Source organism: Nylanderia fulva, unplaced genomic scaffold, assembly GCF_048542155.1.
Source record: "Nylanderia fulva isolate GAGA-0341 unplaced genomic scaffold, ASM4854215v1 Scaffold18, whole genome shotgun sequence".
In the NCBI taxonomy this organism is placed as follows: domain Eukaryota; kingdom Metazoa; phylum Arthropoda; class Insecta; order Hymenoptera; family Formicidae; genus Nylanderia; species Nylanderia fulva.
Genome location: NW_028190055.1, coordinates 1,151,765 through 1,167,562, shown reverse-complemented (window position 1 = coordinate 1,167,562; position 15,798 = coordinate 1,151,765). Strand labels below are relative to the sequence as shown.

General features: G+C 34.6%; 1 protein-coding gene across 3 annotated transcripts in view; it reads left to right on the top strand.

Moving 5' to 3' along the window:
- The window catches only part of ec (ubiquitin specific peptidase echinus), a 63,655-nt gene that overhangs the window by 36,923 nt on the left and 10,934 nt on the right, over window positions 1–15,798 (top strand). Inside the window, exons 1-2 of one of the 3 annotated variants that reach the window (XM_029312402.2) lie at window positions 5,308–5,576; window positions 8,495–8,587. In XM_029312402.2, the coding sequence (XP_029168235.2) occupies window positions 5,526–5,576; window positions 8,495–8,587 (144 nt within the window). In that variant the 5' untranslated portion in view covers window positions 5,308–5,525. Of the gene's footprint in view, window positions 1–5,307; window positions 5,577–8,494; window positions 8,588–12,677; window positions 14,767–15,798 lie in introns of those variants that run through there. The other 2 variants (XM_029312400.2, XM_029312401.2) reach the window with 2 other exon arrangements.

Genomic DNA, 15,798 nt, shown 5'->3' with positions numbered 1-15,798 from the left:
AAATGCATGAATAAATGCATAAGATTTTAAAAAACTTCATTTTAAGTGGATATATATTTTTACACGAGAGAATATAAAGTCGACAAAAATGTCGAAACTTATTTACGGTGAGAGAACATATCGGATGTTAGCGGTATAACTTTTCAGGTTGTTATCTTGTGGGAAGTGTGTGTCCGTGCATTCATTTGCCTAACAACTTTCCGGAAACGACGAAACCAGGCGAGCTATGCAATCTCGTGTCTACAGTTATAGCAAACATAGCGCATATGTATTTTGCAAGGTTCTGGTCCGTCTAGCCTATTTTGCAATATTCACTCGTTTTCCGAGTTTTCTCATTAAGTACTATATCATCAAGAACTGTATCAATTTCCGTAATACGATTTGCATTTTTCCACGAAAAAATAGAATTGACAGTCTTCCAAAGAGAGAAAAAAAAATTCATATATTTCTTCTTATTATTTTTATTTCTAAAATAGAATGAATTTTTGATATGTCACGGCACTCGTGTTTTTGAGAGCTTTCATGATCAGATAATCGTACTATTTTTATTTGAAAGACTTATGATGCTGAGCTATATCTTGCACTGATAAGATTATACACTCTTAGGTTGTCATTCGTAGAATATAAACACAAAACATGTTGATTGTATATTATCATTACTTTGGCTTTTGAGAGCTATCCATTTCCTCGTTTTATCCCGAACAAATAATCCGAGTATTTATTCTGCAGCGCTGTGAAAGTGCCTTAATATAATTCTCTAAATTTTACAAGAAAATATTTTTTTATATGGTCCTTTTAATATTTTAAAATAGTATGCATTTGCGATACTTAAACTGTCATTCTTTTTTTGCGCCAAAGAAATAGCTTTGATCGTTGTTGTTTCAATTCGTGTTATTCGGATTCGTTTTTTATAATCTAGTTTCTACTGGATAACTATAACGAGATGACTGCGGAACGAACGCAAAGTGTTCACGGGGATAACTTCTGCATCATCTTCAATGAGATTGCATAAATCATGAAAGATGAGTACTGCCGCGCTGGCGCATTCGCGATGTACGTGAAATCTTTTCCTTTCACCGCGTGATTCGATCACGAAGACCGAGAATATGTGGCACCTCTGCTCTAAGCTTGACATTTATTCGCTACTCTGAACCCAAAGACACCTGCAGCTCACCTCTGACTTAATCATATTTGAGCAATTCAGACAAATATTCTTCGTCAGTATTAATAAAATATTAGAAAAGAATATGTGACAAAAATCAATAACTGACTGTAATTTCATATAAAATATTTAAATCATAGACTTACTACAGAAATGATAACCAAGTTGTAAATTAATTATTAAATAATTAATCTGATATTGCTCTCATCGACTTGATTTAAGATTATTTATTTTTAATTATTAAATAATTTACAATAGGTATGTTTAATTTTTTTTTATTATAACGCTTTAAGAATCAAGCGGATTAAAAAGTCTCGCCTTTGCCGACTAAGAGTTTTTATCGTAATCCGATGATAAGCCGGCGACTTAAGATTCTTCTAAAGCTGTCTCCCTCTTTCTCTTTCTCTCGAGTTGCGCACTCAAAGCTAAACACCCGGATGCAACTGGAGTCGCTCCGAGGTATCATCTAAAATGTAAATACTTCTCACATGTAGGGTTAAAAGCGAGTCGTCGGCTATGAAAGTCACACATCGCTGAATACGAATGGATGATCGCTTTCTTGATCGGCGCACCTGAAACTTCGCTCGAACCACCCCTGCTCAACAGTTTGGGCACCTTACCAACTTTAGGCTGTTTAAAATACAGCAGGTAGCTCACACGACCCCTATAGCTTCGTGCTCGAATATCTTTTCTATACCTGTTCCTTTGTACCCATCTATTTTAGCTTGGATGGTTTCTCTTTTTGTATCCCTTAAATCGTGAGTCTATGAATGAAGCAAAATTTTCGTCACACCTGCGGGTGTTTTTTCACTAGCACACGTTTTTTCAATATTTCATTTTTAACGGAAAGAGCGTTTTTCTGTTCTAAAATTTGCTGCGGGAAAAAATACGTTTGTTGTTACTAAAATTTTTATTGTTTTATTGCATAAGACATTCTTTTAATTAATGTATGACAGTACTTTAATGGTTGCCATCTGTACTGTAGAATGATACGAGAAGGCAGATGCACTTGTGAAACCTTACAAGATGTGGATCTTGGAAGCAGTTAAACTATTATCATATTTTTTTATTTTATGTACAAAAGTGTATATTAGATTTAAATATTAGATTTCTCAACTTGACATTTTGAATTATCAATAATGAATGGAATCTATTCAATCATTCTGTAGATACACTGGCAGTTTTCTTTTTCGCGCCTTTACGCCCACATGAACATTTTTCTGGTGAGAAATTAACGCTAAGTTGTTCAGTGCATTGTCTCGAACAATAGAGTCTAGTACGATGTGCTTGCAATGCAAAGCGCAATGATTTGAGAACGTCTTCAAGTAATGGATCGCTGACATTTTAGAGATAATTTACTACAATCCACTTTGAATTGATCCCTTGTTCATCTGTAATTTCGAAGAAAATGCGGCACATACTGATTCTATATTTAATATTAAATTAGAAATATATATTTCTATATTGCGTACAGGAAAAAAATGTAGATTTTTCATTTATTGTTTATTTATAAAAATACGTCGGAGAGGTTTACTTATATCTCGGAGTCAAAAAATTATTCACAGTTGTTTTTATATAGTTTTAAATAAAACAAAGAAAAAAGGTAAAAATAATAGTAGATGTAAATTGCAGGATGTTTCTTCACAAGTAAAAAAATAGAGATTTGACAGTATTTGGGCTAAAAATGCAGTTGTTTTTTTTTTTGAAAATATATATTTGGCTTGGGTGTATCAAAGATAAGATTTACAACGGTCCTGCAATAGAGAGCCTGTTCTCTTCGTTACTGCGTTTCGTTTTTCCGTGAAGCAAGTTCTTTATTGCCTAATGGAGTCTGGAAAATTTCAGACGTCTGGCGCTTCTTTTGTATTCCAGAGTGTTTTATGCTTTACGCTGATTTTATACAAACCGATACTTGGAAACTACTTTGAATAGCGAAGTCTTTTCAAGAAACTTTTAGAGGGAACAAATTACCGAATTATAATAATTTCGCGCGAATTAATATTGATTTATTACCGACTTAATTATTAACATTTTATATCAATTTATGTCTTATGATTAATAGGAATATCAATGCTTTTACTTTCAATTTTTCAAATCGAGTACCTTGCAAATAAATTTATCTGGACTTAAAATAAATCAATTCAATATCGTTTATAGAATGAATTTATGGATAAATTCATTTTAAATTCGATTGCAATCAATTGTATTTATTTAGCACGCAATCAATGACTTATGGCATAAATATAGTGGCAATTGCAACTCGGCCAATAAATCTCATTCTTTTTATTATCACTATTGCCATTGATAAAAAAAGTATATTTTTACGCGGGATGCTGCGTATCATATATTTATTGTGCTTGCGATTATCACAGCATTCTCCACATGTGACAGTTTAAAGTATCTTTATGTACAATGCAGTTACGCTACCGTGGGCCAATATGGGTTCTGTTGCAATAACTGGTATCGTAATAACTCCCCGCCTTTCTCGCCATTGTGGCCACTCGTATTGTATAGGCACTCGAAAAAAAAATTTCGCACAGTATTGATCACTATTGAAGATATGGCCATATGCAATTTATACTGTAAAAACAGTTCTTGTGCTGTGCGCTTTACTATTGTATGTGGAGAACTCCTCTGCAGACAGCTGTTCTCCCAGCATTAAAAGGCAATATTTTATTGACAAATATCGTGATCGTACTTCGATGATTGTCATAGTTGAAATTTTTAGTTTCTGCACCATGGTCGTAATAGAAGATATATAATTTGGAAATTCTCTCTATCCTTTCGAGATTAAATAAATCTGATCGTTTAGTCGTCCAATGTATGATATGCCGTTTAAATCATAAAGATTTTTATTTCTCTCTCTTTCTCAATATATTTTTCGAGGATGGAACATCAAATTGATGTCACATTTATTAGAACTGATTAATAAAATAAGTAGATATTTATTCTTCGAAGGTATAGAATGTATTGTTTTTAATCGTTATTTAGGTCGTCCATTATACATCGGATGGATCCAATCCATCTAACCCCGAGGGGAAAGAGAGAGTTCCCAAATTATATATGCCCGTTCATTCTTTCCCGAATCAAATTGCGTAACGATCTCTCGTAGCAGCGTAGCGTAACGTAAAACGTTGTCAGTCCCATGATTCCCTCTCCTCTATATTCCGTCTCATTCGCTATATCCCCGCTCTTTACATCTTCGTCCCCTGTCCCTTACACCGACGCTTTTTCACGGCAATCCACGCTGGTTGTTTCCCCTTTCCGCTCCCCCTAAAAACCTGGTTGCCCTTCTCTCTGATGCTTATCCTCTCTTCTCCCCTCAACCACTATAAGCCGACTTATCCCAGGCCTCTCACCCACGCTGTAGTCTCATAGTAAAAATGGCTGATGCTTGCAGAGACTGTAGTAAATGTGTTAGGGTCGGATCTGCACTGATCACAAATAAAGTGTATTAGATGACAATATTTATAAGATCTCTCTCTACATTATTTTTATTTATTAAACATTTGCCCTGTATCTTTTATTGTTGTCCAGTTACCTCCGCGTAATAATTAATATACAAATTTATTACGAAAAGTTTAATATTACAACTTATTTTATTTGCTTTGATAATATTTTTGTACACCTTTTTTTTCGAAAATAATATCTCGAAATTAAATTTGTAGTTTAATAAATAGACTAGAATCACACATTCACGTTGACCGCGCTCAACAGAAAAAGCAGCTTTGCAACTACCCGTAAGATTTGTAAATCTGATTGGTATGCTCTTGATCTTATTGTTAGCTCGATCTAAGAGCATGCACCAATCAGATTCACGAATTTTACAACATTTGTAAAGCAGCTTATTCTGCTGAATGCAGTCAAGACAACTGATGCTTGGAAAGCGTCTTTTTAAAGAGCCGCGGGTAGTCGATGTGTGCCTACCTGCCTGAAGAAGAATGCGTCCCTGTGAGACCCCGAACATCGTATTACAGCGTACTATACTCTCGTACTATAATCTCGTAGTGTAGTACGAATATACTATAGTGTGCGAGCTGTAGTGGGCCTGAGCGCGCGACCGCGTTCGCCGGTCCCCGTTCGCTTTCATATCTGACCGCAGAAGTCCCGCGTAGCGCTACCATCGTTGAACTCTCCCGGCCCCGTCTGAGAGCATTGTTGCATCGACGCCAGCTTAAGAGAGTACCTTGCATCGCGTTCTGCGTTTCCTTTGATCATTTCGGAGTACAGTGTGCAATGTACAGTGCAATTCTTGGTTGACACATTGACCGATGATTCTCGAATGTTTTTCTCGCGAACTTTTGTGAAATAACGGTGTGGCAGATCGTTCTTTCGCAAGTTGGAGTAAATCAACTGAGCAGCTATGAAGCAGGAGCAGAGGCCGCGGAGGCAGGCCCTCTTCCAGATTGCCAAGGTTCGGTTCCGCATTTCTTTTTTCTAGTTTGTTGTTATTTATTGTTATTTATTGGAGCGTTTCTTCTTTTTTTTTTACTTATCGTTAAATTGGTGAACGTTATTGTAAGTTGCGCGGTTCAATATCGCACGATAATACCGTATACCGTTATAGGTACCTATCCTACCTCGAGATACCTGTTGATTCTTATCCACGACGTATAAATCATCTCACGGTTGTTACATCGATACTCTCACATTATAAAGAAAAATTATGAAAATTGGCATTATTATAATTATATTTTTTTGTACGAAGAAATTGATATGTTGATAATAATGTATATATTGTGTTGACAGTTAGAACGGTAATAATATTACAGTGTACAACGTTAACTTGATTTTCAATGTGATTTGAATTGAATTGTCAACTATTATGAATAACGTGATTTTAAAATATTTATAAAATATTTTTAAATATTTATAAAATAATTTGTAATTTAATAATAAAAATATTATTATTTAATTTAGAAGGGTTGAGCTGCAAAAGATGTTGTAAAAGCATTTTATTTAGTTAGATGTGTCAATAAGAATGAATTAAAAAATTCTCCGTGTGTGTGCAATAAATATTTAACAATTTTTTTTAAATACTTTACGTTATAAATACTTCACAGTTTCTTTATATTTATTTTGCAATTCACAATGTTTTGCAAGATAACGCAAATATTCATATTTCTATCGTAGCAAGATGTAAGGTCGATCTCTCTATGGGGCGCGGCAAACCAGTGGATAATTTATTTACGTAATTTTCTGATCGTAACGTTGCGGCATTTCCCGTTTGTTGTATTGCAAAAAATTCTGCATGTTCAGGACGCTTTTTTCTTCTATCAATTACCATCTAACACAAGCCGTGCGATTTTACATGCGCGCCAAAGTGTGACGCTCTTTTAAACGCATTGGTAAAGCGCAGAATAATTTTATATTCGATTTGTCGAGGAAGTCGACGCATCATAGATTAGCCGATCCTAAGGAAAGTTTTGGGTGCGGCTTTCCAACCATTATGATCATTTGAGGTCAGACATTTGCGGTTGCTGAAAACGCGGTAAAGCATTTTAGCGTATCCGAGTAGCGGTTTGTTTTTCATTATACGATAGTTGTGTAAAATTTTAAGAACACCAAATTATTATTAAAGCATCAATCAAGATAGGTATTATTGCAATAAAAAAATGTTTTGCATTATTTTTATTACTACATATGTGCAGATGTAGCTCATATGAGCTTCGTAATGATACTACCATGAAAAATATCTCGCACGATCGTCACGCAGCAGTAACTAGGTATTTGGAGCGCTTTGAAATTCTCATCAGACACAATTCATGCGATCGTTCTTGAAATTTTTCTTAACTCGGTCGGGTGAGCAGTAAATTATGCGAAGATTGGTGACGCATATCTTAATCATGTGTGTTTTAATTACATTTTAATAATGTGTATTGATTATTATTATATTTTATAATTAATTGGAAAGAATTAAATTTTATTGTTTTTATTTTTGCATTGATTTAATTGATATTGACAAAATTTCCATTTTCTCACACTTTTTCTTTATACTGTATGTGTAATTATACAGCATCATTGATTACATATGAATTACTCGATAAATAATTGCCGGATTAATAAGCATTAATAACCGTTATTGCCAAGCCTTTCGCAGACTTTTGCCGCTAATTGGTTCATGCATTGAGTAGAAAACTAATTAACAGATGTCGAAGCACGCTTGAGATGAGTGTACTCTATGAAATTATAACTTTGCCAAAGTTCCAGAAAGGAAGAAGCATAATCGTTTGCGGTAATAACAGTAATATGACAACAAAGATATACGCGTGTATTAATTTTTACTTGACAATTATAATAATACATATAAATTATTTGATAATCTTACATAACTAATTTAAATATAATCAAAGTATACATATGAGACAAAACATAAGATAAAATCAGTAATTACAATTTCTATTAATATTTATAAAATTTCGACCAATTTAATTAAAATAACATATTTTGCAGGAGTATGTGTTTAAACAATGACGCGATAATAAAATAAGTTTTAATTTTTCGTCGCATTATATGTGTTATTGCATTTTAAAAATTTATATTTAAATTATAACAAAATTTATTTTCTTTGCAGTGAACAAGTATAGCGCGCAGTTGTAGAATATTTTATTTTATACGTATAAAGTATATTTACACTTTTGCTTTGTTGGTAAAATTATACTATTATAAAATGTTATTACGAATATTAAATTTGAATATAAAACTTTGAAAGTGATTTTGTGCCCAAAAAGCTCAGATTTAATATTATTCTCAAAGGCATCGAATATTGTTTCACATCGTGACACAGGAAAAGGGAAGTTATGTTCCGCTATGTGGCAGGACATGGGCACGGAAATCGTGATTTACTTTCCCCCGGTATAATAATGCGCTCATGATACACTGGGCTACTGTCGTATATGGGTGTAGATACCATATAGAAGATCCCGACACATTTACATATTCGTTTGTGTTACGTGCACCCACGTGTTACCTTTTTTGTCTCGACGCCATATATGCAAAGAATATGATAAATTCATTCAGAATCGATGCCGAAATTTGATCATGTGCATGACGACATATTATGTAACTTGGCAAAGTAAATGATATATTAATATACATAATTGTCAAAATTGTTAAATTACTAATTGTTAAATGTTTAATTATTTACGTGCATATGGGATTTAAAAGCTTTTCAGAATGATAAATATAATAAATACAAAAAATATAAAATTTTAGAAAGAGAGAGAGAGAGAGAGAAAAAATATTTTAGCTAAATATTTTTCTAAAAAATTTTTTGACTTGAATCAATATTATTGTATGAGAAACTTATAAGATTTTCTATTTTTATTTCAGGTTTTGTGGCATCTTGACATTTTTCGACGGAGTTTCAGAGAACTTTCTGGACATGCTTGTATGCGAGAGTCTTGCATCTTTTGCGCACTCAAGGTAAGTTAATAAAAAAATTGCAAAATAATTAATTTTCTGAATGTAACTACCGTTTATATTTATAACATATTAATATATTTTTTATATATATGTTTAATCTATATAAACAATTTTAAGGAATATTCTGACAATGAGACAAAAGCACACAAACGGAGTTTGTAGAACTTGTGAAGTTAAATATTTATCAACCGCTTCTCTCTTTGTCTCTTCCTCTCAATTATAACTTTTAGTTACAACGTGCAACAAGATTGATTACAGTAGTTGCGCTTGTAACGACAAATATTCTAAGCTGTGGTTTTTATAATGCGTTGCCTTGACACTTTTACGTATCGATGAGCTCTTGTGGCTTCGCATTCTAACGAAGGGAAACAGAACCTTGAGTAATTTTCGCACAAAGAAGAAACTGAATGCTTTTTCCGGATAAGTTTTACGCTATATGAAATTCAATAAGAAAATCATCTGGAAATAATCCCACAGTAACAGTAAAAATGGGGTGTGATAATATATCTTGATGTTTTACTCGTGAGGAAAAGGCGAAGCTAATTATTTTCTATTCAACGCGTAAGCTATTTTCTTCGCGTTGAAAGATATTTACACTGAATCTGCGATGCAAACAAATAATTTACTCGAATAATATTTATAGTGAAGAAGTTAATTTTGTATTAATCTCTTCATTATTTACCATAACTTTTCTATTAATTTTATTGTGTCATTTTCAATGCACGAATATCTGTACGTGATCAATGTGATCAGTTTAGAAATAAACCGGAAGTGGAAAACATTAATGACGCTTGCTTATTGTATGTTTCTAGTATGTAGCATAGATTTAATCTCTATCTTCCTCTAGTATATAGAATATCGAAAATAGAAGCCTTGCTTTTTATATTTGCTATCATTTTCTTCGTCGCGCTCTACGCGATCACGTAGAGATATGGCTAACCATTGTAACGGGATCCTATGAGCCACGGATTTTTTGCCAATGATGTTCTCTTCGTTTTCGTCCGTGATCGGTGAAGAGAGCCGCAGGATAACCGCGCGTTGGTCCATCCGTGGCAGACGTTGTCTGCTTTTATCGTGGAAGGTCAGCTATTTCACCCACCACCAGTTACGAACTTTGTAGACCGGTATTCGGTAACGTCGCACATTCGAGGCTAGTCGAGAAGTAGGTGGAAACGCAAGTTCCTGCCGATCTTCTCACGAGGTTAATTAGCAATCTAGAGAGTAATTGCTCGAGGCGTAGGGTACATACCGAGCACGATTTGCAAGAACAATCACCGCTCGGAGTATGCTTCATGTTGCCAGATTCGTCTTTCGAGCGGTGCAATTTTGTCCAAAATTACCGCAATTCGAAACTAACACCCCAAGCTCATTTCCTCGCTTATTACAGCACTTGACACATAATTGTTACGCAATTTATATTAACTCCTTTGATTTAATCGTGTGATGCGTTAATAATGATAAACAATCTTTTCGTAAGAACATTAATGTGTCTTAAACTTTGCATTGAATGTCAATATTTATTATTATTTCTTATTGAATTATTTACTTGTGACATTTCAATTTAGAACACAATATACTTAGGATAAAAAGGTTCTTCGTATATTTAGGACAAAGTAGAATTTTGGTATTTGAAATAGTTTCGTTAGGCGAGCTGGAGCCTCTTAATGTCTCTGACATGTCAAAGATTTTTCGGCTTTTTACGCAGGTAACTTTTAGGACCTACCCTTGGTATATCTTACACAAAACAACCAAAACTCTACACAGACAAGTACTAATTAACTGATTTTATAGAAAATTCTGTACAGGTTTATCGGCACGCGACAGATTTTCAAGATTTTCGGAATAATGGCTTTTCGAAATAATGTTATCAAACATGTTTTCAAGACTTATTTGTAGACAATCTTTATCTTCCTGAAGCACCGAACTTTTTTGGATAATTTTTTCTAAAATGCCGAGAGATAAAGTTGTATACATTTCATACTTATTAATATATTTTAAAGTTAATATTAAAATAGAAATGTAAGTTTATGTGAAACTAAAATCTTAAAATTTCAATATTAATATCAATATTAAATTTTAATTGTCTTTGATATTAAACAAAATTATATATAAACTATATAGAGGAAGATTTTTTAATAAAAAGATTACGTTTTCTTATACCAACGCGAAGGTCAATATCTATACGCAACAAGGAATTTAACCCTATGGAATGTCTGAGATGATTCATCTTGAACGCATTTTGGGGGAGGGAGCGTGAATATTTTAATGTTGCGAGATGCCTTAGTCATGTAGTACGATTTTTACCGTGAGCATTAATTTTGAAATGACGCGTTTATTAAATATATATTTTCGGACTAAATTTTGTTCATTATGTTTATTTATGTTTTTCTATCTTAATTTATATAGATAGACTCCATTTTTTCTTATTAGAAACCGATCTGAAGTTACGTTGTTAATTAAGGGAGAGAAAAGAATTTTTAATGTAATTTAGCTTTATGGTTATTTATGCGATAACATTTCTTTATAAAGTATTTCCCGTCTACTCTTATCTACAATTTCTAAAGGATTAGAAAAATATTCAAAATTTATATACAATTCTTACATGAAATTTAATTTGCAGCTGTGTGATATGAACCGTACAGTCTTTCTAATAGCACAGATCATATCGACAGTGCTTATAAGCATAATTCTTATATCTTTGCATGTTTCGTATTCTGAATACAGTTAGTTAGATGATAATGATAAATGACTGTATACCTAATTTTGAGAACTGTCAATTAAGACCATTTCTAAACAAAAAACCGACGTAATCAACATAATTTCCTGTTCGATACTGTGTGAGATCGGGTCGCAATATTTCACAAATAATATTAAATAAAGTGTAAATCGTTATTTTCATGATATATACAGTAAATCTTGCTGAAGGCGCGATCTATAATTTTTTTCGCGATAAATATCGCATTGCGGTAATTTGTTGCAAAAACATATGTTATATAGATTACCGCTTTGGTTACGGATATTCAAGATAATTGTCCGCTATTATAAAATCATTTACGGTCAATGCCAATAATTCCTTTGAATTCTCTTACCGGAACCTTCAACAGGGATGCAAATTACTTTTTCTCAACTTTCATTTAATGTTACATTTTATATTTAATAATAATACACTTTTTATTGCATTTTATTATTTAAATTAATAGGATTAAAATACTTTCTCGAAAAATTATGAAGGAAATTTAATTCGCGACTGCTGAATCTTTTTACAGCAACACAACGAAAGCGCAGAACACGTTACCGTTACCATTTAAATACTCTTTTAAAGTCGGGCGTTTTACAAGTAAATTTAAATAAATCTGCATCCTGTCTCGCACACGAAGAAGGAAATGTTCTAAGCCTACGTAAGTGGCTACTTCTCTTACGCGACAGATGCCTACGCTTTTTGATTAAATAATACTATCAAGATTTAATCGACATAATTTCCTGTTCGATACTGTGGTAACATTAATTTATCACAATATTTTACAAATAATATTAAAAAATGGTAGTAAATAATGGTGGTAAATAATATTAAATACAATACACTGACTTTATATGAGTTGAATTTAAGTACTTTTATCCATAATTTGCTCTCGATATTTCGTATTAAATTACATTCGTTTCTTACATAGCGATGTGTTACATCATATTTTCTTTGCAGTTTATTAGCAATTCTATATTTATATGACCAAATGTAGTCGTTCTTCAGGATTTTCGTAATTCCGTTAGGTGAATGTCAGGAATAAAACATGAAAAAATTATCGCCCACGAGGGATATTGTTGAATTTGACAGTTCGATTCGGATGAGTAATCGCAATTACACGCGGAAGCATCGGTATCTTTAGATTCCTCGTGGAAGAGATGAGCTCGATGCGAAATATTAATTTGAATTTCTACTACGTTTTATGAATTAATCGCGAAATAACGTCGCAGTATCACGATAAATTGCCCAGAAAAATAAATAAAAAGATCAACTGCATTATAACGAATTATCACGTAGTGGCGACGTTTTTCGATGGTAAAGGAAAATTTTCACGGAAACGACAAACTGGACGATTCATCATCCGGTTGATCTTTTTCTCGAGAAACGAGTCGTCCCTACGGATCGTTCCGACGAGATACAGCCCTGATTGGGCTGCTGGTCGCTCAGGTAGGTAGGTGAACGTAGGATAGTAAACGGGTGACGTCATTGGTTCCTCGGGTCTATCAGAAGGTGGGATGGAGAGAGAAAGGGGACACCGTATGGTCTCTCAGAGAGAAGAGAAAGACGAGGAGAACCTGAAAAGAGAGTGGGAGATATTCGCCAGTACACCGTGAGCCGCTGGCTTCAGGTACGGGTGCATGGCACCGTGTGCAGGCAGGTAGTTCTGTGGTTCTTCCTCCACGTTTCACCGCGCGATCGCGTTGTTCAACTTAGCGAAGCTATATGCGCAGGAAAATATTTCCGTCCTCGCCGCGCTTCTTCGTGATCCGGAATTGGACCGGAAGCTGTTAGCGAGGAAAGAACTCGGGATATCATCTTGTTACGTGATGACATATCATCCTTTTTGTGCATAAGAGTGTCGCGCAGTTAAGTAACAATGGTGAACGGTGGTTTATAGAATATTGAGTTAAATGCGAAGATATGGAGCAGCGATGGTTCTGATAAAAGAAAGTTGCTCCTCGTTCGTTTGAGAAGTTAACGCGGCGGAACGAGAGAAGCACGTGGTACATCGAGATGGAACGAGATGATCTCATCAACAATTGTTAATCTAGAAGAGCAACTTTATGATTTGAGGAAATAAATTTTATTGTAAAACATATAATTTTTTTATTGTAAATTCACGGCAAACTATTCTACTTGTGATCCGAAGGATCAGGTCACGTAGAGAAATTCTAACATAAAATCAACGAAACTTGAAGAGAAATTCTTTCGAGTAAGTTTCTTGTCGTATATGATCGCTTTAAATTCTCCCAACTGAGAATTTTCTCTCTGGCAAGCGTGGACGAGCAATTTCAAAAATATTATTTACGGAATCGCCGAGAATTCTTGAAGTCGTGATAATAAAAGAATTGCGAGCTTATCACGATAACGCCAAGTTTATGAATTGAAAGGATGATTTTACCGGCTAAACAAGTGTTTAATCGATTCCTCTGGCAACGGTTTCTACCAGCACATCCTGTATGCATCTGCTGCACATAATTCTTTATAAACAGGCATTTGCCTGACTCTCTCGTCTAAGATATACGCTTGCTCATCGTCAACCTTCGAGTTTTCCTTCTTCGTTATTTCGTATTCTTAAACGCTCTCTTATTTATCTGATCCTCGACTGAAGATGCAACGTTATTACGCAAAGTTCCACATCATAGAATGACGCTTGTAACATTTAACGTGACTTCATCCAGAAATCAGTGCTTGAAAATAAAAAAAGATATGATATATTTCAATAAGGAAAAATAGCAGAGGGTTGAACCATAAAAATGGTCGTTGCCCTTAATTTTACCACGCAGTTATCTCAGCTCGTAAGACCAAATTACTCGAGACGGCAAACAGAAGAGATAGCAATGTATATTATTGCCTAAAAAGAAGGAAGGTTGAAAAAGGGAGACCCAACTATAAGGGAAAGTTACTCCAAGTGTAACCAAACGATATTATTAGACTGACATGTAACGTGTCGCGTGTAGACACTGCAAACAACGCTATCGTCACGCTAAGGATCACGAGGAGTTTTCTGCTGAGTGAGTGGAAGTTCGTATTTGTCTTTAACCTGATCTGGAGAACATTTCATCTTGCACGATGTTTTCGTTTCGATGTTGGAGTGTGCCGGAATTCGAACAAATCCATAAAACCTTCGCAATACAAATTTGCTCGACCACTTTCGAAGATAATCGCGATGAATTCGCAGAATCATAGACGAGGACGAGATAAACATCTATGTATAATTCGGAGTGTGTAGAATGAAAAAATGTTGAAGTGGATAAAAGTTCGTCAGACTACGTCGGCAACGACGCCTGCGTCACCCAAGTTATCCGTATCTCATCGGGAAGTAAAGAAAGATGAGACGAGAGTTGAAGCTGAGGTTAAGAAAGAAGAGGAAGCCGAAGATAGTGGAATGGAGAAAGAAGACTCAGTTTGCAACGTCGAGCTAAGTGATCTGAAAAAAGTACGCACATGCTTTGCACTTCTTCAGTAATCTAGAATTAATTTAGAAAGTTATCTTTGAGGATCATAACGACAAAAATAACTCTAATTAATCCAGTTGTAATGAATCGCTAATGAATATAGTCATTAGACCAAGTTAATACAGATCTTCTTTAGACAATCCACACGCGTATAGTTTCTCTCAAATTATTATGCACTGTAGCTTGAGAATGCTTGATCATGCGAAGGTTTCAACGCGCGCGCGTGTGTAATTATAATTTACTCTCTCTCTCTCTTTTTTCTATAAACAGCGCGTAAAATATTAATGATATTGCAAGCTATTCGCTATTTTTTCTAACAGGCATATTTTTTTTTAATAGAATAAGTACGATATTTTATCTCGAAAAATTAATGATCGATGAAGTCGATCGCTTTCATTCGACGATCTCGCTCGATCTAACGCAATTTCTGATGCGTACGCTAAAACCCGACCGGTTTCTTCTTCATCAGACGTCAAAGGTGCTTCGTCTCGAACAGGTGCGACGTCCTCCTCTTCCCCAGGTGCCGTTACTATCATCGCTTTTACGTCGACCGGGGCACGTAACACATCTGTCGCTACCATCGTCGTTAACAGTGCACGATATGCAGTAACTTTCATTGAAGAATTTCACTTCAGACGCAAATTGACGTAGTGTACTAGGTCGCCGCCTCACGTAACACAACATGACTGATACGAACTCCGACTGAATCATTGAAACACCATTATAGAAATTGAATCTGCTTCATGTGTTATTCTTTGTCATTCTATCCGTTTCAATTCATCATCTGACATATCTATTCGATTTTTTGTAAGTTCTAAAAATAGATTTGTAACTCTCATATAGATGATTTGATCATGATTTAACGAACTGTTCAGCTTGATTTTTTTCTGTACTCGATACTTTTGTCGAAATATTGTATTAAGCAAACATCTGCGACTGGCATCGACTTTCCATGCTTGTAACCGCTGCTCATCAAGTGAGGATTACGAAAGACGCTAAAGCCCGGCTGCTGC